The 23,857-nt window shown below is 41.2% G+C and overlaps 1 protein-coding gene across 4 annotated transcripts in view; it reads right to left on the minus strand.

Moving 5' to 3' along the window:
- The window catches only part of CPEB2 (cytoplasmic polyadenylation element binding protein 2), a 55,134-nt gene extending 32,141 nt beyond the window's left edge, over nucleotides 1-22,993 (minus strand). For 3 of the 4 annotated variants that reach the window (XM_056335016.1, XM_056335007.1, XM_056334989.1), the window contains exons 1-3: nucleotides 20,965-22,993; nucleotides 17,829-18,107; nucleotides 7,230-7,320 (exon numbers count right to left, since the gene is read on the minus strand). In XM_056335016.1, coding sequence (XP_056190991.1) covers nucleotides 7,230-7,320; nucleotides 17,829-18,107; nucleotides 20,965-22,152 — 1,558 coding nt within the window. In that variant the 5' untranslated portion in view covers nucleotides 22,153-22,993. The remainder of the gene's footprint in view (nucleotides 1-7,229; nucleotides 7,321-17,828; nucleotides 18,108-20,964) is intronic. The other variant, XM_056334997.1, reaches the window with a different exon arrangement.
- Nucleotides 22,994-23,857: the final 864 nt, after the last annotated feature.

The raw sequence follows: 23,857 nt of genomic DNA on the forward strand, positions 1-23,857 counted from the left end.
CTATGTGCTTTGGAATTTGAAAGTGTGGAGAAAGTGATGAAGGGCAAGGGCAGCCTCCTGGAAAAGGGAAGATGAATGCAACCCAAAAGGACTCGGCTGTCTTCTCTAATTTCTACAGAATTTTTGAGCAGGCTTAGGGAAGTTACTAAACTAAACAAAAATCTTTGTAGGAGCCTCTGTCTTCATATTCCTTGTCTTCAAGATGTCCAGTTTCAACCTATAAGCCACATTTTTGTCACGCCAAACATTTACAGCTGTATCTAATGTTTCTTGGAACTACAAATATTTTGCCCTGCTGGTACAACAGGAAAAGAATTAGGAGCAAAGCAACCTTAAATTGCAGTGTGGGAGCTGCCACTGGTTTGCTCACTTTGCTTTACTACTTAGTTCTTTGGTCTACAAAAGTAATACTTATTTGGCTAACAGCAAGGATTTTACAAGATTATTTACTGTCATCAGCATGTTCATATATTGTGCTACAGAAATATTCGCAACAATATGAGCTTTTTCTTGTACAGCAGAATGCTGTATCTATCTAGATTAACAATTGAAACCATGAGAAATTATCTCATCTTGAACCTCCTGAAGTCTGTGGTGACAGTCTTTCTCCCTGTCTGTATACATTTATCTTCTTTTCCTATTCATCAAAAGAGCCAAAAGATATATATTTTCCTGTAATTACTACAGGCCTAGCAGAAGAGAGAAGCCCAGGAGTGTCAACACCTGGCAAGGAAAACTGTTTCAGAAGACAGTAAATTCTGGGTTTACAACTCCGGTTTTGCATTCTTTCGTTTTTATTTCCCCCCCACCCCCAGCTTCACAAATAAGCTGCATCTGAAATGATGAAAATAGATGCCAAACTGATAAAGTTGAAATAATTAAGCACTCCTCATTAAGGGGTGGGGAGGGAGTGCACTGGGCAGCTGGACACACTACTGCAGCATAAAACCTAGGAATTCACAAACGCAAAGAAACCCAATCTTGCTGTGTTACAAAGCTGAATTTGCTGGCTCAGATAATGATTTGAAGGTTAGAAAGGAAAATGAGTAACACAGTTCTCAGTACATGTACAGCTATACTGATACTTCTTTTAAGTCTTATTTATATGGTTATTTCAATGAAATCATACTTTGTAATATTGCATTCTGGTGAACTTAATACTTGTGTTTACCACGTTGTCTAGTATTAGGACTTACAACCTTAAAACCACTTCTAGCGTAGATGGCTTGCTCACTTTTTCAAAATACAATCACTGCTATTTGGTACATTAACTTGGATTCTCATCCCTCAGATTAATCTGTTGAAGCAAAATGTAGTGTTTCTAGGGTGTCCACCTGAATTTAACAATATAAATTCAGAACGCTACGCATCCAACTGGGTGCAAGATCAGTCTCATACTCAGATTACACTATTTTTAACAGATTAATTAAATGGACATATACAATATCAAACCTCACTTAAAACACCAGTATATAAAATATAGAAGATGGGAGCACCATCTTGTAATGATTCACTTTGTCCCTATCACATATTTCTTCCTAGTCACCTATTTTCACTGCATGTTGTTCCATGCATTTAAAAAAACACCCAAAACCCAAACCATTTTAAGAATTGCCCTCACCGTAAATCCTACCTAATCGTATCCTACTTCAATGTCAGTAATCTAAAATCATATAAACTGTTCAACAGATATTCTAGCAATTCCAGTGGCCTCCACCTGCTTAAAAAAATATAGTAATACATAGATGTGTTGCTATCTGGAACAAATACAATGCCTAATATTAATGTACTTGATCATAAAGTATCATTCTATAGAAATTTTCTCTGTGCAACCTGAACTCGCAACTTTATCACATTACAGCAAATTAATAATGTATCTCATGTATCATGGCTAAATTCAAAACAGTATTGCTAAGGAGAAGCAGGTATGTTTGGCACTTCTTATGCAACTAGAGCTCTACTAAATTTAGCCCCCCTCCCCTTTCACATCTAAATGTTAATTTTAACATGTTAACTTTAACATGTTAACATGTTAATTAAAATGTTAATTTTAACAGAAATACATGCCAGGCAGTTCTTACAATGTATTGTTTCTATCCAGACAGAAAAAAACAAAAAGCTTGCAAATAAATTTTGATGGGCCAAGTTTATCCACTAAATCCAATTAAAAGTCTTGCTAATCCAAACAATGAGGAAAAAAGCAACAAACTGTTTTAGCTACATTTTTGGAATCTCCTGTTATTAATACAGGCAATGAAAATTGAATTTTTTTGTAAGCCTCTTGAGCATACAGATGTAGTTGTGCTTATGCACTTTTCATTTTAAGGCAAATTCATATCTACTTTTGGAAACGCTTTCTTTCTGTTCCTATTTAACTAAACTGTTGGAGGAATCTCTATATTACAACATTTGGGATAGATTTAAATATAACAACTGCTTTAAACATTGCTGACGCACAGTTTCACAAGTTTGCAATTTGATGTCTACTCCCCCTCGCTCCCCCCTTTTTATTAGTCTTAAATGGTTGAACGAAGAGATTGAGAATCACAAACTCCTTTCCTATCTTTTTTCCAGGAGATTTCCTGACTTCCTGACTAGCAGAGTAAAAGCTTCCAAGCTAAGCTTTTCCCAAACTACTATAACAGATCAGTGAATGGTTGAGGATTGCAGCAGTTTCAGAGAGCTGTTTCTGAATCACCGTAGATAAGACAACAGCACAAAACTGTGTTTGGACAACACCTAGTTACAGAAAGCCTAGATTGTACACTTTCAAATGCTTGTGTAAGAGTTATGTAAGTCATAATGAGGCCAAATGTCTTGTCTCCAATAAGCAATCTCTTTAGGTAAATCAGTCTATCAGTCTTAAATATATTCTCTTCTCATAGAAAGTCCCTATGACAAAGAGGAAACAATCTCTGTGTATAACTTCAAAGCCTTTTATATGGCTAAGAGAGCAGCTTTTCCTTCCACACTTTTTTTGTTCAGCTTCAGAAACTCTTTTCTGAGAGCAATTAAAATTACTCTAGGAAGCAACTGTATAACTTTAAACCTTAGAGCCTCGTAACACAAAAGATAACACAAATTTATTTGAAACCGGAAGTTACCATATGCAAAGAAAGCAAATGTTATCTACTGTGCTGCTGAGTCACCCGTGCTTTCATTTTACTTTCACTGAGCATGCCAGCAGGTTGCTTTTAAAAGAAAGATGTCCAAGAGATGAAAAGCTCAACTAAACCAATTTAGAGGGGAAATAAAACCAAGAAAAAGCAAGACAGACTAAGTGCATGTTATTTTTCCCCACAGATAAGCCAAATAATAATGGTTTACTTTTATTATTTATTACTAGCTATACGTAAAATATGTTTGTGTAATTTTCCCCAAAAAAATTTGTTTTGCCCCTCACAAAGAAGCAGAAGAAAAATCCAACATGAAGTTAATATTCCTTCCTTTACTCCGGCTAATACAGCTATGGCTAATTCAAGTTCAGTACTATCTTACACGTAGCTTGCAAAGCTGTAAGAGAGTTGGCCAGGAAACAGAAATGAATTGTGAATTGAATACAGTTGCCTTATAAAAGACAAGCCTTTAAATTACAAGGGAAATACCAGAGACTTTACTAGAAAGATGTTTAAACTGCCTCTCAATTCTAATACATATTCTGTGCAAAATATAACCATTCTTCTAAGTTTCTTTCATAACCTGTTTTACCCCAAACGCATTGACATTCCTGTTTCTGAAATGTCTACAACCCAAGTTTTTTTACATCTAGATATCAAGAGGCATTGGCATTTGGGGGAGGAGGAGAAAAAATGCAAGTACATAAGAGGTATGTCTGGAAGAATTAGCCTGAAATACATGGGTATTGGTAGTATATCAACACTGTAATTCTTCTCTCAAAATCGTTTTAAGGGCTATAAGAAGAATAAAAAAGAGTATTTAAGAATAACAATGTAAAAATGAACTGATTTTAGTTTAACTTCTATTAATTTTAACTTCAGTTTATATTCCATTGATTGGAAGGGGTAATCTTATATGTTACTTAATGTCTTACTATGAACTGCATTTCAAGAAAACTATGTGGGAAATATTTCTTTTAATATGAACAGTATTTCTGCTGCAATGACTAGTGAAGTTAAGCATTTATTCCCTATTAACCTGCCTTGAAAAAGTATCTTACTGAAAGCTAAAAATTACTTCTGTCTTTTGATCAAGTCTGTAGTAATGACTAAACTTTGTCTAAGTGAAGCCAAAACTATGCATCTGTGAAAAGTCTTTTGGCAGGAATAAACTTAGCTTTCAGTGAATCATCTGAAATAAAGTTTTTTCAAGTTCATGAAGACAAAAATGGTGAAATTTGACTTCCTTCTAAAATGGATCTTGAAATGCAAAACTTAAAGCTGTGAGCTAGTACACACAGTGTCTGTTCTGCATTGTGCAAAATCTGAGACAAGATGCTTAGTCATACTCCAGATACTGTAAGCAGCTAAATCTGAAACACGTGCTTGAAATTCCAGGGACTTTCATTTTACTGCTGTGGTCTGATATAAAAGATGCATTGTTTTAGTGTGCTTAGATTTACTTAAAAACTTGTCATAAAAATATTTTCTGGTAACAAAATGTTCTTTAGTTACAACAAAGTATGTTATATATTAATAAGAACAACAAATAAACAATAATATTCTTAATCCTGTGCATTCTGCCAGAAAATACGATGGGTTCTTAAGTAAATGTCAGACCTTCTGTGGTGAAAAGAAAAGCCACAGAGACTGAAATAACAAAATTAGCGTTTCATGGTTTGCAGAAAAAAAAGAAACTGAAGTTGCTAGGAAATTACAGAAATACCAACTAGTGGTGACTAAACAGAAGAGAGGTAGAGAGGAGCTAAAACGCTATTCTAAGATGTGATCTCTCTTCCTCCCATTTTCAGTCAGTAAGGAACATTTCTCTGTCTTACTGTTAATAAATTAGCTGTTTCAGCTGCAGTACTAACTTCCAAACAAACAAAAAAATTAATCAACCAATTCAAATAACAGCACACCATTACGCTATTTAAATTCAGTTGGCGCATGCATTGTTCTCTGGCACTCGAACAAAAAAATAGATTTCCTTTGAATTCATCACTATCTGTGGCTTCCATCTGTTTTAGTTCAAACATAAAACTTAGCAGAATTTTCAGTGCAAGAGTATGATGGTGAAACTGTTAAAAAAACCCAAAATCTCTTAACTCTAGACTGAATATTCTCATGTCCCTAGAAAGTACAGAATAACTACAGAAACATTACTTTTTTAAGTGTCTGTGAATGAACCCAATTCACTTTAAGATCTTAAAGCTTTATCTAGTCTCATTTTTGCTGAAAAATTATTATTGGAAATAGATCATTTTCATCTATTGTATCATATTGAAATATGAAGAGATGAATAAAAATAAAAATGGGCCTTTTCTGTGCTTACTGTGCCTCTGAAAATTCTTCTGCATTATAAAGCCAAAATGAAAACAGTGAGATGGCAGAGGGAACAGAGCAACCACTTCCATTTGTTACATCAGCAGGCACAGAAAAAAGCAAAGAAACTGACCAGTTTTGAGCAATGTGAGAGGTGCCAATGACAGTATATTCCAATAGAACATCTGCATTCTCTGATTTTGTGCCTTACAGTAGCTTTACCTTTTAATATCCTTCCTGATGGTAGATTTAGGTTCAGATAACCAAAGAGGTATTAGTCACCACCTGAGTTGGCAGATTGAAGCAACAATGCTTTGAAACAGCGATAATCTAAATAGTTACCTTGTCTTTGATGAGATATGCATGCTTTTAGTACACAGCAGTTACCACAGGGCTAACTGTTCACAGGTTTCAACCCCTTTGTGTTAGCAGTGTTTTGTAAACATGCACAATAGACAGAAATGTAATTTAATAATGGACTTAAATGATACATTTCTTAAGATTAACATTAATTCTCTGTAGGTAGTAAGAAACAAAAGATCTGATTTAAGAACATCTAAGAAAATTCAATTTCAGCTTCCACTCTATTATAAAGAGGAGGAAAATTAACCGGCTAACTAAATGCTACCTATTTATTGACGCTTTGTAGAAATTTTTAGCACGAAAAAATCCCACCAAACTTTTGGCTTGACATTGTAAATCTCACAATACTGTTACACAATATCTGAATACTACAGGCCTTTCAATTGATTACAGATCTTAAGAGAAACAAGCAGATGAGCAAACTGTCTCACATTAGGAGAACACAGGCCCTTATGGGCACATGTAATACATGTAAAGTCTAGCAGTCTCTAGAAATAGAGAGCGAATGGGACTAAATATAAAATATTTCTTTTTACATAGGGTGTTTTTTTAAAAATTTTTCAATCACTTCAATACTGAGGCTTAATTTCCGCAAAACAAGGCTGAAGTCTTAGATAATTTTAAAGTCTGACTGTGTTAGTCTAATTATAACACCACAAATGAAGTAACATTTGACCAGGCCAAATAAAATGGCTTGGGGTCCCTGTCCCAAAGTTCAACAGTAAACACCACCTGAAAGTAAGTATGGAAAAACAGAATTCAAAAGAGTGAGTTAATGTACAGTGCATAGAAGAGCTGAAACTGAAGCCCACAAATATTAGCTATATTCTTACTGCTGTGGCCAAATGATGTGAACAGAACCCAGAAGGGTAAGAGGAACCAGCATTCTAAAGTGAAGTGTATTCCTGGACTTCTTCAGACAAACAGAAACTGGACAATCAGGTGGATTTTTATCCTCCAGGAGCTTTGAAAAAATATTTGGAAGGACAAAACCTGAATTTATCAGTGGACTTAATTTTCTTTCCAGCTTCCACTGCAAAGGGAAAATTAACTGGCTAAAACTGGTAGCAGTGTGATTCCCCCTCCCTTTTGGCTACCTCTAACAGTATGTCTTCACCAACTGGGGTAGAATTTCCTACAGCAAACAAGTACATTTCAAATAAAACTATTAATTTCTTGGGGGAAAGGAGGGAAGGATGGAGGAGGGAGGGTGAAAAACCTAAGATGACACTAAAGCTTAAATTTTAAGCAACTGTAAACCAGTGTTTTCAGTAAAATGCGGCTTGAGATTGACCTTTCATGTGAGTTGAGAAAATACTTAATTTTCTATTTTAATACGAACCTAGAATCTAAATGAGCAATCAGTATTAATTCAAATATGCAGAATGGATGACCCTTTTTTCTTTATTTAGCATAATAACATACCTTTAAGTGGATCATGCTCTGCTCTCATAATGTCAATAAGGGAGTTTTCCAAAGAGTGCATATTCAGACTGTCATACATTCTATTTCGATCCTAAAAGAGAACAAAATTCTTAGTATTGGAATACAAATTCTGTACTTTTTAACAGGAAATTTGATAGGAAGACAAAGGTGCCTTTTAAAGGCTTATACACTCTGGAGATGGACAATGATACAAAAGCTTAAGATACCTGAATTTATTAACAGTAAGACCTGTTTTTATTAACAGTAAGTTTAACAGCATCCAAATATAAAACTAGAGATGCATTGTGAAAGACTCTTCTGTGTGTGCACTTTTATAGTCTGTGATTGCCCGTTTCCTTCAGAACTGCTTGAATTAGTTCTAGTGATCCACAGCAGAGGTAAGCATTAAGCTGTTTAATGAAGGAGACTAATGTCTGCAAGAGCTCAATTTCATTTCATGCAGAAGTTAAATAGTGAGTAAGGTGGGGAACTACAGGACAAGAAGGACAGTCACCTGATATGAAAGCAAGCATTTTCTTGGTGCTTGGCTAAGTACCTTGCATGGGCCCGCAGGCCCCTGCTGAGACTGCACTTCCTGCCTTCTGGGTGACTAATCTGAGACCCTTTGCATACAAAGACTTGTGTTACAAATTGTCAGCACTAAATGGTTAATGGTCGGGAAGTTACAGCTAAATTATGAAAAGAAAATGTCACAAAGCTTACTAATAGATTATCAGCCTTCTAGAGAATGATATTTTTGCACATTAAGTTAAAAAAGAGTTACCACAATGTCTTACAATTATTTTTTCACTGAAGGTAATAAAAGCTATTGTAATAAATCATAAATGTTTTCACTGATTGTATGCTCAACTAGGACATTTTCTCCCATGTTTTCTAATACAACCAAGTTACAGCAACAGAAAAAAGATGAATTTAACTTCTTTGGTCTTTCTGGGATACCTTCAGACTGAAAATAGTTTCTGTGAAACCTTAAGCTCTTCTACTTGCAAGGCTTTTGGCTGGACTGTATTGCACTTAAAGGAATCCTGTAAACATGCCTTAATTTTACTGTTGTCCTCTCTGGTTGCACTGTAGTAATTCAACAGAGTAGGAGGAGATACACCACACATCCCATGACCATTAAAATTTGCTGAAGCTGCAGCCATCCACTTAGTACATATTTAATGGTGACATAAGGTATCTGACCCACATTCAGTGTGACTTTCCATGACAGCTCAGCAGAACATAGATTAATTTCAACTACATCCCCCAGCATGCAGGTATTCTTCATGTTTGGGGAATGAAAAAGCAAGCTTTGAAATAGAGGTTTTCTATGAGTCAGAAACTGACTTAGCAAGTTTTGCAAAACAAGTCATGATGAAACTATGATTTTATTCTCACCTTTCTTAGAAAGTTTAGTCAACTTGATACAATGTTGGGATGAAGAGAGAGAAGCCTTTTTTCCAGCTTTCTCCCTCAAACAACTATAACCAATGTGCCATGGTCATCAGATCCTTTATTTTGGAAGCCTTTAGATAATTTTAATAAGCTAAAAAAGTGTATTTCTCTTGTCTCCTTGCCATGTCCCAGACCAAATGCCACTGACAGTCCACGAGGTGATCTTCAACCTGGTTTGAGAGCCAGCAACTCACCAGTACTATTTTAGCTCACAGCAGCCTTATTTTGGGACTGGTTGGCTTTCATTCAATTCTCTAGCAGTCCTGAGAATCAGCAGAATGAAACTGAAGTGACTAGTCTGCTTCCATGCCCTTGCAGGCTTGTTTCTCAATAGCGCAAAGAACCTGCCTACGATAGTGAACCTGCTTTCTGTAGAAGGTGTGAGCAATGACAAAGCTGGATTTGTTGCCAACTGTCCCCTTGCATTCAAAAGGTGTATCTCATCAAGATTTTTAATCCTTGATAAGTGCTCTTGCAAAAACCAATGTTGAGTAAACAGAAACATGCTTTGCTACCTCTGTAGCTGATAGGGGCAGAGAACTAGCATTTGTAAAAACTGGACTTAACCACATGTGACACTTGGTTACAGCCTCACTAAATAAAATTTTCTTACTTATTTTTTTATTATTGCTGTATACATCTACGATGAGGTAACATGACTATCTGGCAAATGGTCATTATAAAGTAAGACTTAATTTTGCTGTGGGGAGCAGAAGCCTGTAAAAAAGGGCTCTGTCATACAACTGGCCCAATTGGTTGTGGATCTTATAGAAAAACCAAAAAGTAAAACCTGTAACATGCATTTGTGATTCATTTGTAAAGTACTCCAGTGGCTGACATGGTGCAATGATTGTAACTTCACCCTTGCATCATTCCATTTTGCAAGTTCTGTGCATCCAAAGTGAAAGGTCTTGTGCTGCTGGAAGTTGAAGAAAAAAATATTCTCCCATTCCCTTTACACCTTAGAAAGCTTATGTCTATAAAGGTTAAAAAAAAAAAAAAAAAAAAAAGAGAGGTCTGTTTCTTTGAATTGTATTACTTCATTTCTGGCAGTGGACACATGCAATATGCATGTACTGTACAATATAAAAGTGTAATGAGTACACTGAAGTAAAGCAAGATGTAAATATGGGAATTGTGTTTTGCTGTCTCACTACCTACATCACCATACCCACTTGTGAGTTTGGGTAATACCTAGGTAATCAGTGCTTCAGACTTGAAAACATCTATTTCAATTTACACTGATGAACAACATACTCTAAAACAACATTATCTGAAATTTAACTATCTCAAAAGGATTAAGTCATTCTTTGGGTACAAGGCGCATTTTAAATCTCTGTGCAGCTAGGCTCTGTAACACTAAAACACTGCTTCGTGCTCTCCAGATATGTAAACCATATCTTTAATCAGCACAGTTACCTACGCAAATATGAAGCTTTCATTTCAAAGCAGAACTTAAAATACTTCAATAATGTAGGTCACAGCAGCAAAGATTTTCTAGAAAGTTCTGCAGAAAAAAATATGCAATGGCTTGAAAGGGGACAGCTCTACTACAGCACATTCTACTCTATCAGGAAACTATTTTCCTCAGTCTTTGGGACAAGCACAAGAAGTACTACCACTGAACGTGATTGTTTTAGGTAGTTTTCCGTGCACATGGAAATAGTCCTAATTCTTGGGACTATCTTTAGTTTCATTATTTCAACACGATTGATAACCAGTTATCAACTGTGTTGAAATAATGAAACTGAAGATAATCTGTAGTACAAAGGCATTGATACATAAGCATATATGTTAATACAAGTTTTGTGTTATCCTGACTCCAAAAGCCCCTTCTGCCAAGGCTGTATTCCTGTAAAATATTTTGCATTTCCCTCAGCTCTGTGTCTCATCAGTCCTGTGCTAAGCAGCTAGTGAGCTCTTCATGTGTCAGAAGGTGCATATCTCCGTGGAATGTCACGGCATAATGCTAGTTTTTTCCCCAAAGCTGACAGTTAACTTCTCCTAAGCACTAAAAATTCTCACACTAGGTTTTGTGGGGTTTTTTTGTTGGGGTTTTTTTTTTGTTTGTTTGTTTTTTAACCTGTATAAAGATTTGAATCCTGCTTGACCCACCATTCCCATACCAGTAATCACAACTGCACTCATACACAGCAGAATGGAAAATGTGGTTTTTGTGTAACTGCCTACAGATTCAGAGGTACAGGGCTACAGATTCAGAGGTACAGGGCTAAGTGACAAGCTGTCACCTCAACTTAGAAGTTAAGACTATGTAAGCAAGCCTACAGAAAAGTGGTAATTCTTTCTGAATTTTTACAATTCAACACGATATAGGAGAAGCATAAAGTATCCTACCCATAGGATACAGTTAGTGCTAGAAGGACCTTTTGACAACACCATCCAAAACACATCTACACAGTGCATGTTTCAGAAGTCCTCCCCAGGGATGTCTAAATGTGGAATGAACAGCAAGAGGGCAGCTTTCTCTGAAGAGCAAGTTTCAACACCTAATTGTTGGACAAATAATTTTTCTCGGTACAATCTATTTAGGACTTCTAAATATATCCATGCTATTTATGCAAAGAGTATCAGGTTTGAGCATTTGCAGAAATTCAGTGCAGTCACACCTCAAAGCTTATATATTGTCACACTGCATAAAGCAAATACAAGGCCAGAAACTATTAAAGAGTAAATACAGTTTTGCTAATCTTTAACCACAAACACCAAAAATAGATATTAAGAAGTTAAACAACTCTGAGTTTTGGATACATGCTTTGAACTACTGATCTGCAAGATTACTTCAAGTAAAAAAATAGATTTTTAACATGGGTATTAAATTCATTAAGTGCCAGTATCTTCAAAATACGCTCCTTTACATGTCCCTTATATTCTAAAAAATGTATCACCATCTGATGGGAGGCTGGAAACAAAAGTCATAAAGCTTACGATCAGTTTTGAGTACAGTCTTAGCTGGCTAGGAAAAAAAAAAAAAAAGACTGTAGCTTTGACGTTGCTGAATTAACTGAATTTTTTAAAAGCTCAGTTAAAGAAACTTTTTAAATCACTTCCCAAACTCCAATGTTAACAGATTCCATTTTTTACCCTAAAACTGACCTCTGAATCAAAATGTGTTCTAAGACTACAAAGTGATAGCTCATTTAATAATAAAGTATTCACAGACTTAAAAGAGTACCTGAATATAGTATTCAGTGTTAACACTAGCAGCAATAACCTAACAATTAAGTACATTATATATCCTAAAATATCATCCTTGCTAACACCTAAACTTAAATTTTCATTTTAGTGAAGGTATATTATGATTATAAGCTCCTTGTTGAAACCATAACTAGTGGAAATGAGAAACTTGATATGAAAACCTATGACAACTACAATTTTAGCTCTGTAAAAAAGCAAGGAGGAAGGCTTAAAGTAGATACATGAAATTGCTTGGTTACTTTCCATGGTGTCATTAGTGGTAAAGCTGAACTATAATATCTGGTAGACATCTGTGAACGGTCAACCTGACAACAGAAGTGTTTTGAAGTTAAAATTACACAATCAGCTATATGAGCTGGCTAAATTAACCTAAAATGTACCAAGAACAGGTCCTGTGGCAGACACACACCTACTTCCCAATTACACAGGCACTTAAACATAAACAAAAAAATCCCAACAGCACGTACTGTATCCATACTGGAGTACTCCAGCTCAAGAATATACATTCATAAGCTGGAAACAAACCAGATATATTATGGAGAGGATATAAATCAGTCTTGCCAAGACTTTAAAGGCAAATCTCGTAGATTTGTATATTAATACCCTCAACAAAATAACTACAGGAACAATTAAACATTTTAAGGGGAAGTTGTTATTCAAGTTTGAGGTTCTTTTTGGGGTTTTAGGTGTGGTTTTTTTTTACCCTCTTCACCACCCCCCATCCCCACTCTCTAGAAATATCTATACAGTCTTCAGTACTTAAATGCAAATACATCAGACCATACAGTAAATGTACTTTTGGATAGATCTTAGGTGAGAACATATTCATTTAAACTTACAGAATAACCGTGCTTTAGCAGACAGAATAAGGGGAGATACTTCACTTATAAATCACTGCTATACTATCACGGCTACTAATTATTTCGTTGAATTTTCCTAACTCTGATTTTGACTTGCATCAATAGAATAAGCTGTGTAACAGAAGCAGACTTTAACAGTAGGAGAGAATTCTTAGTTCATAAAAAGTCATAAAAACATTTGTATGGTAAGCCCCACAAACTTTCTGCTAATTGATTCCTTTGAATCATTCATCGGTGCAGCTCCCAATACTACTTAGTCAAAGGTCTTAATCCTGAAGTTAAAAGCATGGCAGTAGACATTTTTCTCCAGTTACAGAGATCCCCAGTGTGGCCATCAGACAAATACATCGTTCTGGATGTTATTTAATCTGCCCCAGGTAATCAATCGATTGCATTAAAAATCCTGAAGACACTGTTCTGTTGCAGGTATTGCCTTAGTTAAAATAAACTGGTAAAACCTGGCTTATCAATCAGTGTTTGGAGAAATACACTAGTCTGACAATTAAGGTAATTTAACAGCTAGATACTCCCAATGCCTTAAAGTTTCACATCAGCTGCGAAACTCTGAACACTTCTGAAGGAACAGGCCACCTATTTAGGAGTCTAAATATGGCATTAAGAACCCAACTTCAGCAACTTGCTCTTCATCTAGTATTGACTAGTACGTGTCATCTAGATTAGACATTTAAACTGTGCATTTATTAACCAGTACTAAAACCATCATATTGAGAATCTGAAATCCTCTGAATAGAAGCGGTTGTAAGACCGAAGCAACATGACAGCAGTTTATATTAAATATCTAAAACTAACACCTGTTGTGACATACAATCTTAAAAATAATTTTGCTTCGCCAGTGTGTTTTGTTTTCTGTGAAAACAAGCACATTTCAGAAAGAAATGAAAAAAAATAATATCTGCATTTGTAAGACATGGTACCTCACCATAAAAAACAGCTTTTAGGACCATGAACATTGCACATACTGTTTGTATGGACAAATAGGAAGGACATATCAAGGTGAAAAACACCCAGACATGCCGTGTATTACCTTAACTCAGAAGAAACACAGAAACTAAATTCCTATTCACTGAATGCAGTATTTTTACTAGAATGAAAATAGTTAATGAAGTGCATTATTAAACTGTTATAATAGATTTTAGTAAGTTTAATTTGCAAGACATTAAGAATTTATAGTAAGCTTGCAATCAAAATAGTTATAGTTAGCAGACACTGCATTTTTTAAAAGAAATTTAGAAATTGTTAATAAATTAATGGCTAATTTTCCTCATCCAAGGAACATAAATGAAAAAACCAAATACACAGAACAGTGATTTCTGTGCTTGTTTTAGCTACAGAAATGCCAGAAGCGTGTTTTTTTCTTGGGGGAAAAAAAAATATTTTTAATTTTGCACCATTGTTTATTTTGGTGGCTTTTTCTTTTGTAGTTAAGAACAGGGAATAAGAGACAATATTAGTACTGTTTAACTTCTTGACACGCAACGTAGAAGCCAACACTGGAATCCCGCAGGCTGTATAAGGTCAGTGGTGCCAGGTATGTTCTTGTAGAGAATTAGATTATCTAAATAAGGAGCCTAGATTCTCTCCAAGGAGAGAGAAATAGGTGCCTCAATTAAATGCTTAAGTTAGATGGTGTGAATACCTGACAAGATCCCAATTGTTCCTAAATGATTCCAGTACAATCCAGGTCAATCAAACCCCTTCCTATATGAAGTACCTATAATGGTGCAAGCAGTGTGGCAGAACTTCAACTTGCAGACATAGTTTTGTCTATGAATGAACTTTAGTTTGTGTTATCTTACAAACCCGAGGGAGGAAAAAAAAAAAAAGGTTCTTACTGGGGGTCACATAAGAAAAACGGCTATTGGCTAAATATGCTCATTTTTAAACGTGTTGCCATGATGTTTAACTACTTTTATTTAAAAACAAAACAAAGACTCTTGAACTTTGGAAAATTCCCCTGAGATGTCCTTCATAACTGCTGTAAAGAAAAGCACCTTTGCTGTAACTCATGCAGCCACTGAAGTTTTAACTACAAAGTACAGAAAATCTGCTTTCATCCCTTTAGTGATACACACAATTACTTACTCAATTATCAGTTAACGACATTCATTGTCATTGGTATATTAGTTTAATGCCACAAAACATTATTTTCATCAGAAGTTATGTCAGTTCTATACTGGGGACAATCGATCAATGCAAACACCAAAGAATAACGAGGTTTCATGGAAGGGAAAAGCTTTGAATTTGTATGTGATTCCTCTGTGGCTTATCTTGTTTGCATCAGGTACATGTTTTACAGAAACTGGATGAGCAGCTGACACTGCTGAATGCCATTTGGACTCAGCAAAAAATATACAGCATTTTAAGAAACGGTAGCAGTACATTAACTATCTACAGAAAGTTAGTGAAGACACTGGCTTTTCTAAGCTGTTCTCATTTGCTAAGCTTGAGCTAGCTGAAGTTTAGAGGAGAGGTGTTTTGTCCCCTGCCATACATACCGTTGTTAAAGATGGCACAATCGTCAGAAAAGTATCCCACAAAACTGTGAATGATACAGTATGTATTCAACATGCATGCTAACATGTGTTTGCTCTTTGGAAACTTGCAAGAAATGGGTAACTTCTACATACATACAATACTTTCATGCAAATTTTTCCAAATGGCACAAAATTTAATTACTGCTATTTCTGACTATCTTCTGCAATTGCTACTGTATCTTTAAGAACCCTCAATCCAAATACCTCAGCCTTTTATGGAAGGAGACAAAGCAGTACAAATTAGCAAGATGGGTGTTTGACAGCATTGCCATTGCCAAGACAAGTCCTGATGAAAAGAAGCACGAGCTCCAAGCTCTATTTAACTTTTTCATTATGACTTGCAAAACGTAACAGTCATCACAAGGAATTAACCATATAACAACTGTCTAACAACTGAAAAATAAAAACACAATTTCAGTGTAGCAAAGTAATTTATGGAAACATCTAGTACTCCCACAATAGCAGTAGATAACGCTGCAACCCTTCAGAGGATTATTTTTACTGTGTTCTGCAACTATGACTTTATATACATATGGAAGATTTAAGCATAGATGGATCTACAGCATAAAAGTAGCCAAACAAGTCTGTCCAACTGGCTGCTCTGGTGTTCACAGGTACCACCACCACCAATTAAGTGTGCCTGCCTTCTTATTTTGACACCATCTCTTTTGACACCATCTCTTAAACATAAACCAAACCACATACCAACCCCCAAACGGAAACATTAATGTAATGTATTATGAAGTTAAATTGCAAGGATTTTTTTTCTACCCTAGAAGATAAAAATGATTTATAGTTTGAATGCACAGGACTTTTGTTTAGACATAAAATGAGTTAATCTATACTGGATGACCGCCATAGAAGCTTCTGAAAGTTCAAAGTAATAGTCATACTGACTTATAAAACATATTGAATGAATAAATACATTCACAACTTGTGCTTAGCTGCATATGATTTCCAACGTATACATCACCGCAGTTTCAACCTATGATGGCATAAATATTTTTAACCCTGTTCCTTAGACTAACGTCTTCAGGAGACATTTTCAGTGTTTACTTTTAGCTGTTCTTGGAGCCCTCCACCATAAAGCATTACCTATCCACAATCTGTTTTCCCTAATAGATCGGGTTAAATACATACAGAAAGGTACCTTTTTTCTCATCTTTCCAACCACGCAAAAATGACTCAACTATGATACTCCAGCTAGCAAGGGTACTTAATGGAACAGGTCTTCACTGTATAGCAAATCCTCAAGTTTTCAGGTCCAATGCACACACTTGGAGCACAATTTAGGTTATGTCCAAAAGTCACCATTAGCCTCAACAATACTGCAAGTGACAGAGCTTGCCTGGACAGAGTCAGGACATGGCCTCTTGTGCCAAATGAAACTCCACCAGCAAAGCGGTAAAGAAGAATTGGAACTCTAATGGGAAATCTGGTTCCAGGGAGCACCCTTTTGCCACTACTACAGCTATGTAAGGATCAGCTTGCTAACTGATGCAAATACAGCTATACAAACTCAAAACAACTGACAAAACTCTAGGTTACTCTGTGTGAAACCTAACAAAACTCAGCTGTAATAGCCTTATGTGGAGATAAAGAAACATTTTTTCTCTGCATATTAACTTTTTTACTTTTGCTGGAATGTAGTAGCTCAGTGTAAAGACAAAAACAGAAGCTGACACACGCGTAAAAAATTAAAACATACAGAATTTATGGAATAGCTGCTTTCTATTTTAAAATGCATTATTTCTAAAATAAGTAGCCCAAGGCTTTTTTGCAACAAAAAAACCCATGCAAAAAACTAAAAATTGTTAGAATGGCAACTGAGATTTGAATCCAAAATAATAGATGTCTCTGCTTACAAGAAACGTTATGACTAAATGAATACAGGCAGGAATGGGAAAAATAACATTTTACCAACAGGTAACTGAGGTTAAGGTTAAGAGACTTACCTAAAGTCACATAAGATGTCACTGACAAAGTCCAGGAGGTGCACCCAAATCTTTAGTTCTAAGACACACCCTCCTGTTTAACACTTCTAAATACAGGGCTTCCATTCAAAACATAATATAAAAGTTGCTAGAGTATGGAGGAAAAAACACCTAACATGCAAATGTCACCCTAGAATACCAGTAAAAGACAACATGACAAAGACTCAGAAGGGCAGGCGAACAAAAAAGATCCTGAGTTTTAAAGGAATTTAGAAGAGTATTAGTGTTATCATAGGCAGAAAGTACTTGCTGGATTAAACATTTTGCTTTATTGCTGTGTCAGTGGCTACAGTTTCTATCTTTCTTGACAGTCAATATTCTTAACTGTGAAAATCATATATTGCTGAATGCACAGAAAATGCTGGGGTTAGTTGTTAGAACTAAAAATAATATACAAATACACAATTTGTACACAAAAGTATCAGGGCTGCAACCCCTGTTTAATTCTCCTTTTAAATGAACAAAGTCAAAATGCTACGCAAGACTATGAACACTACAGTTACATACCATCCTTACCTGCAAAGGAAGCAGAGTATTACTGTTGTTGTCAGTTCGGAAAACATTATCTTCAATCCATGATTTTGGCGTCACTGATGGAGTGGAGCGAGTAAATTTAGGAGGAGCTATGACATTACCAGAAAAGGGCTTCTTCAAAGGAGAGATCTGGTTCATAGTTCCTGGAATTCCCATGTTTCCAGTTCTACGATGGTCTCTGCCATGCATTCCTCCCCAGGATATATTTCCTGTGCTCCAGCCGCTACTCTGATTGCTCCAGGGTGACTGCTTCAGAAGAGGCTAAAAAGAAAGATTCATTTACATTATTTTGAAGATACTTGAAATCTTTTTCTACTTGAAAAAAACCCCACAAAACAAACAAAAAACTGTAAGAACCAACCACCAAGTAATCAATGCACAGAGATTTCTATAAACTACTCTTTCCTGATAACATGTAAATTAATTACTGAGGCAAGGAAGTAAACAGCATCATAAAAAAACCTTGTAATTCCAACTCCCCCATACACCCCAAAAACCCCCACAGTAATTGTGCAAACAACTTAGATTATTGTTTTAGTAACTGGTAGCATTCTTTAAAGCTATGCAGTACAACAATTCCAAGGTGTAAAACCATGTTAAAAATAACCCCCTGAGACCATTTTGTAATACATTACTTAGTATTATCTAGTGGGAACTCTGTAAAAATAACACAAGAATTTCAAAAGGGGTAAATTTTTAAAACTATTACTAAAATAATTATTAGCCTACTACTAACAAGTATTTCTACTGAGTAGTAGTATTTCACTACAGCAAGCAGAAACTTAAAAGATTGAAATAGATATGGCAGATTGATTCCACACCCCACACACCCCCCCCCCGCAGTATTTTGAGTATCATTGTCTCAGTATTACCATGCAAGAGCAAAAAGAGGACTGATTACTGTACCGAGACTCTGTTTGAAGGAGCTATCTTAACATTTCCACATTAAAATGTGTTATACTGAAGCCACTGCTCAAGTATTTCTGGAGTAATGAACGGGACTATCTGGGGAATTCTACAGGGTGGAATCCAGGGGTTGTTGTTTTTTGTTTTTGGTTTTGGTTTTTTTTTGAGTTTTGGGGTTTTCTTCATATTTAGACACAGCATGAAGTATTTTTTGTATCATTCAAGTGCCCTATATTCCTCAATATGAAAACAGAAGCAGTCTTTAGAGGAAAGATTTTACAGGATGGTAAGTTTTTATTCCTAAACCACAACTTGTGCTAAAAAGTGACCTATAGTGGTTGTCATACTACCAAGAGGTGGACCCACTGAGCCTGACTGACAGCAAGCAGTACTTATCCTTAGCATTCTCAAATCTGTTCTTGGAAAGGCTTTTTCTCAAACATAGAAATGGGGGGTGGGGGGTGCACATGTGTGAGATATTCTAAGTTCAGTTCTTCTGTGAAGTCACAGCACAGCAATTTTACCTCTAAGTTTCACTGCAAGCAACACTCAGCTTGTTAATTCTAATAACTTAAAAATGTAAAGCATATTAATGTTATATTAGATAAAATAGAACTTTCTGCAGACAAAGATAAAACTATAACAACACCCTCCCCCCCAAAAAAAAACCAACAAACCAAAACCCAACAAACCAACACAAAAACCCACTAAAGCCATTTTTGGTCAAGTAATCAGGAAAACAACCCATTGTATATAATTATAGATAATTATGTTGTAAAACTTGAATACCTGGGTTGGAATTTTGGGAGAGGCAGACACACTATTGTGAAACAAACCTTAAGAGATAATGCTGAATGTTAACAAGCCTGTAATATTGCTAACTATGCTGTCATGGCACTGTTTTAAGTTTACCTACAACTTGTAACTGAGAGAAAATTCCTGTACAGCTCACTGTTGGAGAATGGCTTTGGAATTTGTTTGAAGAGGGTTATTATAGATGTTAAGGACAACCAGCTCCCAATCACGATGCACCCAAGTCAGTTCTTGGACAAGCACACAATGCACAATTCCAGCTCTGATAGAAATGCTTCACAGATCCAGCTCTACCGATTAAACCTGACAGGATTTAATGCTAGAATAGAAGAAAATTCAAGACGAGGCCTATGTAACTTTGGCTTTCCATAACTGAACGATTGGAGCAAGACGTGGCTGTAATGCACTAGCCTAATACTAACGTGGATCTGCTTTTCTCTGATTCCTTACAATGAATATTCCGTTCCAGGTAGAAACGCACACTTACACTTCCATTTTAACACGGGATCGTTATGTCACTTGATTAAAACCGTAGCAGAACTACGGTAACCCGAAACACAGCGCCGTCTTTGCACACAAAATTCAAGTGATTTCGGGCAAACCCCCTGAAAAGGCAACAACCTCGACAGCCTTCCCATCGGAGCCCGCTTTCGGTGACCCGCGCCCACCCACCCGGCACGCCCAGGGGGTGCGAGGGCAGGTTTGGGCTGGGGAAGGGGCTTCCCGGGGAGGCGGCGCCGGCCGGAGCTGTCAGGCTCATTGTTCGGGGACGCCGCGCTCGCTGCGGGCGAGCAAGGGGGGTATTTTGACGGCGAAATTCCTCCTTGACACGAAAAGGAGCGTTTATCCTCTTTTGTAAGAGGAAACCCCCTCCCCTCACATCCCGAAAAGAAGCGGCGGCCCCGGGCAGCCGACGGCGCACCGAGCGGGGCCGGCACGGCCCAGGGGACGCGGCCGAAGCGGCCGCCCCGCCACCTGCCACCCGGAACGGGCGGGGAGCTACGGCCGGGCGCGGGGCGGGCCGCTGCCACCAGCCTCCCGGCCCGATCCCTACGACCGCCTTCCCCCACACCGCGAGCGGGCCGCAAGTGCCCTCCGGCCGGCCGGCCGCGGCCCTGAGCCCGCCGAACGCGACGGGGCGACAGCGGCCGGGCCGGGCCCCGCCCTGCCTCCGCCGCCGCGGTCTCGCCGGGCTGTCACCGCCGCGCAGCCTCGCCCAGCGCCGGGAGAGAAACCTCCCGGCTCCCGCGACCAGCTAAACGAGGGGCGCGGAGCCCCCCTGTCTCGTCCCGGTGCCCTCCTCCCGTCCCCCTCCCCGCCCCAGGGCTGCCCCTCGCCCCAGGCTCCCCCCCGGAGCCGGCTCGCCCGGGCTCCCTGCCGCCCCGCCGCCGCCCGGTACCTGGTGGTGGTTGTAGGAGTTCCTCTGCTGCAGGAAGGCGGCGGCGGCGGCCGCCGCCTGGTGTTGGTGCTGGAGCTGGGGGCTCACAGGGGATCTCCGGTTCTGCTGCTGTTGCTGCTGCTGCTGAGGTAAATTCATCTGCGGCGGCGGCGGGGGGGCGGCGGCCGAGAAGGGGCTGCTGAAGGGCCCGGCGCAGGGGTTGTGAGGCGACACCGGCGAGAAGCTCTGGAAGAAAGCGGGGTTGATCGATGACGGGATCCCCGGGTAGAAGCTGGTCTCGGATTCCGGGCTCGGGGGCGGCATCGCGCTGATCTGCCCGCCGCCGCCGCCGCTGGAGACCGGAGGCTGCTGCGTCTGCTGCGGAGGCGGCGACGAGGTCTGCACCGACCAGGGGGTGCCGAAGCCGGGCAGCGGCGGAGGAGGAGGGGAAGCCGCCGAGGAGGAGCCGCCCCCGCTCTGGTGATGGGGGCTGGGGATCTCCGGGCTCTGCAGGCTGCTGAAGCCAGAGCCTAGCCCGCCGGGCAGGAGGTTCCCGGGGCTGCCCAGCAAGTGGCTGTTCGGGGGGGACTCCATGGGGGGCAGCTTGGCTCTCGCCTGCAGATGAGGAGGAGACGGAGGCGGATTCACGCAGGAGGCGGCGGCCACCCCCACATTGGGGTCCGCGGACACCGATCCCCCCGGGCAGGAAGGGGCGAGCCGCTCTGCACCCCCCCTGTCCGCGCCGCCCTTCTGCTCGGCGGGACTGAGGGGCCGGTGGTGCGGGTAGTCCCCTGTCCGCGGCGGCTCCGGGGGGTGAACGCTGAGGAGCTGGAGCTGCTGCTGTTGCCTGTGCTCCTGCTGCTGGTACTTGTCAGTGGGGTGGCTGAACTGCTGCTGCTGCTGAGGGGGGTGGTGATGATAGTCTGGGGGGTGGTGGTTATTCAGGGGGTGGCTGCTGCCGAGCTGGGCTGGGCTGCTGAGCTGCTGCTGCTGCTGCTTAAACTCTTTCCTCTTCTGGCTCAGCTGAGGAGGCGGCGGCTGTTGCTGCTGCGGTTGCTGCTTGTTTAAATCCTGATGGGGGCTGAGACTGGGTTTAAAGTCAGAGGAGGGGTGGCCGAGAGGGGGGTGTCCTGATGCGGGGCTGCTGCCCAGCCTCTCGCTGCTTGGCTGCTGCTGCCGTGTCACCCCCAGGAGCAGCTCATCCTGCATGTTTTGATGATGCGCAGCAGCGGCCGCTGAGGGGAACGGGGAGGGCGGCGGCGACCCACCGGACACGCCGCCGCTGCCAAGGGAGCCGGTTACAGCGGGTGAGAAGTGGCAGGAGGCGGCGGCACGGGAAGCGGCCGCTGCTGCCAGGGACGGGAAGGACGCGGCGGAGCCAGCGCCTCCTACACCCAACAGCGGGCTGGGGCTGGAAGTCGCCGTCTGCGGGAGCCCGCGGCTGCGATCCCCCACGCGATGGAGGGGGCTCCCCTGACACCGGCTCAGCGGAGGGGTGAACTCCCCACCCCGGCTGTCTGAAGAGACAAAGATAATTAATAACCTTAGGGGGGAGCGGGGAGGGCTTAAACACCCGCCTATCGCAAACCACTACATGAACCAGAAAATAGCCACTTTCTAGAATAAAGCCCTCTTCCTCGCCATCACCTCCACTATGTGCTGGCTTTCTAAAATGTCGGAGCCTTTCGATAATAAATAATCCGATTTCCCCCTCCCCCCCCCTTCTGATCTATCGGGACCCACGGCAGGGCGGCCCTTCCCGCCTACAGTCGCGCCCACAGGGATCCGCTAGACCGCAATAAATACCCCGGAAAGGTCGTTCCCCCCCGACACCCGCCCCGCTCCCCGGTAGCTTCCCCGCCCGCCCCCCGCTCCCCTCAGCCGCTACACCAGAACGCGGGGGGGCCGCGGGGCGCTTCCCAGCTTGGCACTAGCGGGGAGGGAGGGAAGCCGGCCGGCCGCCGGCACCCCCACAGGGCAGGCGGCCCCAGTTCCCACAGCAGGGCTCCGCCAGGCCACCAGCCGCCTCCCCCGCCCCCACTGCCGCCTCGGAACCGGGCGCAACGCCCTTAAAAATGCCGGAACAGCCGTCAACGTTCCGTCACAGCCCCACCCCCTTGCCCACCCGGCCGGCCTTGGTAACGAGCCGGAGGATCCGCCCCCTCATGAATAATGCATCACGCGGGCGGCCCGCCCCTTTTGCCCTTCACTGGCGCGGCTCCGGGCGGGGTGGGCGCTCGCGCTGACCAACGGCCCCGCGCACGGCGCCGAGGAGCCGGGTGGGCGCTCCCACTTCAGCGAGGGGGAGGTGACAGCCTTTTAGTAACCCCCTGCAGACCCGCTGCCCTTTTGGGAGAGGGAGGCTCTCGCTGGGCTTCGACGACGTATCGTCTCTCAAGCGGGAAATACCTGAAATAAAATGATTTTATTTGTTTTTTCGGCAGCGGGTGCGACCGGCTTTTCCGTCTGTAGGCAGGGAGGGTTGGTGGTTTCTTCCGCTGCCCGCGATCCCGTTCGGAGAGGCGGGGCTTCGCCTAGCGCGCCGCTCATTTGCAGTGACGCAGGGGCGCGCGCTGCAGGCGGGCGGGGCGCGAGCGCGGCGGCACGAGGCGGGCGGGTGTCGTAGGCGCAGCGCCCGCCCGCCCGCCCGCCCGGCGGTGCGACCCTCGCCACGTGCCCGCAGTGCTCGCCGTGTCTGCCCGGCGGTGTGTTGCCCCCCCGCCGCCGTGTGCCCCCTGCCGTGTGCCCCCAGTGCCCGGCGGCTGCCTCGGCGTACCCCGCTTGCACCCACCCGTGGGGCTTGCTGCTGGGGTCAGGGGGCTCGTCATCGCCTCGCAGCCGCTCCACCTGTGTGGGATTGGCGGGGCAGTCCTGGGGTGCCAGAGCGGGCTTGCTCGGCTTGGTGTGGGTATTC

This window comes from Falco biarmicus, chromosome 1, assembly GCF_023638135.1.
Source record: "Falco biarmicus isolate bFalBia1 chromosome 1, bFalBia1.pri, whole genome shotgun sequence".
Classification (NCBI taxonomy): Eukaryota; Metazoa; Chordata; class Aves; order Falconiformes; family Falconidae; genus Falco; species Falco biarmicus.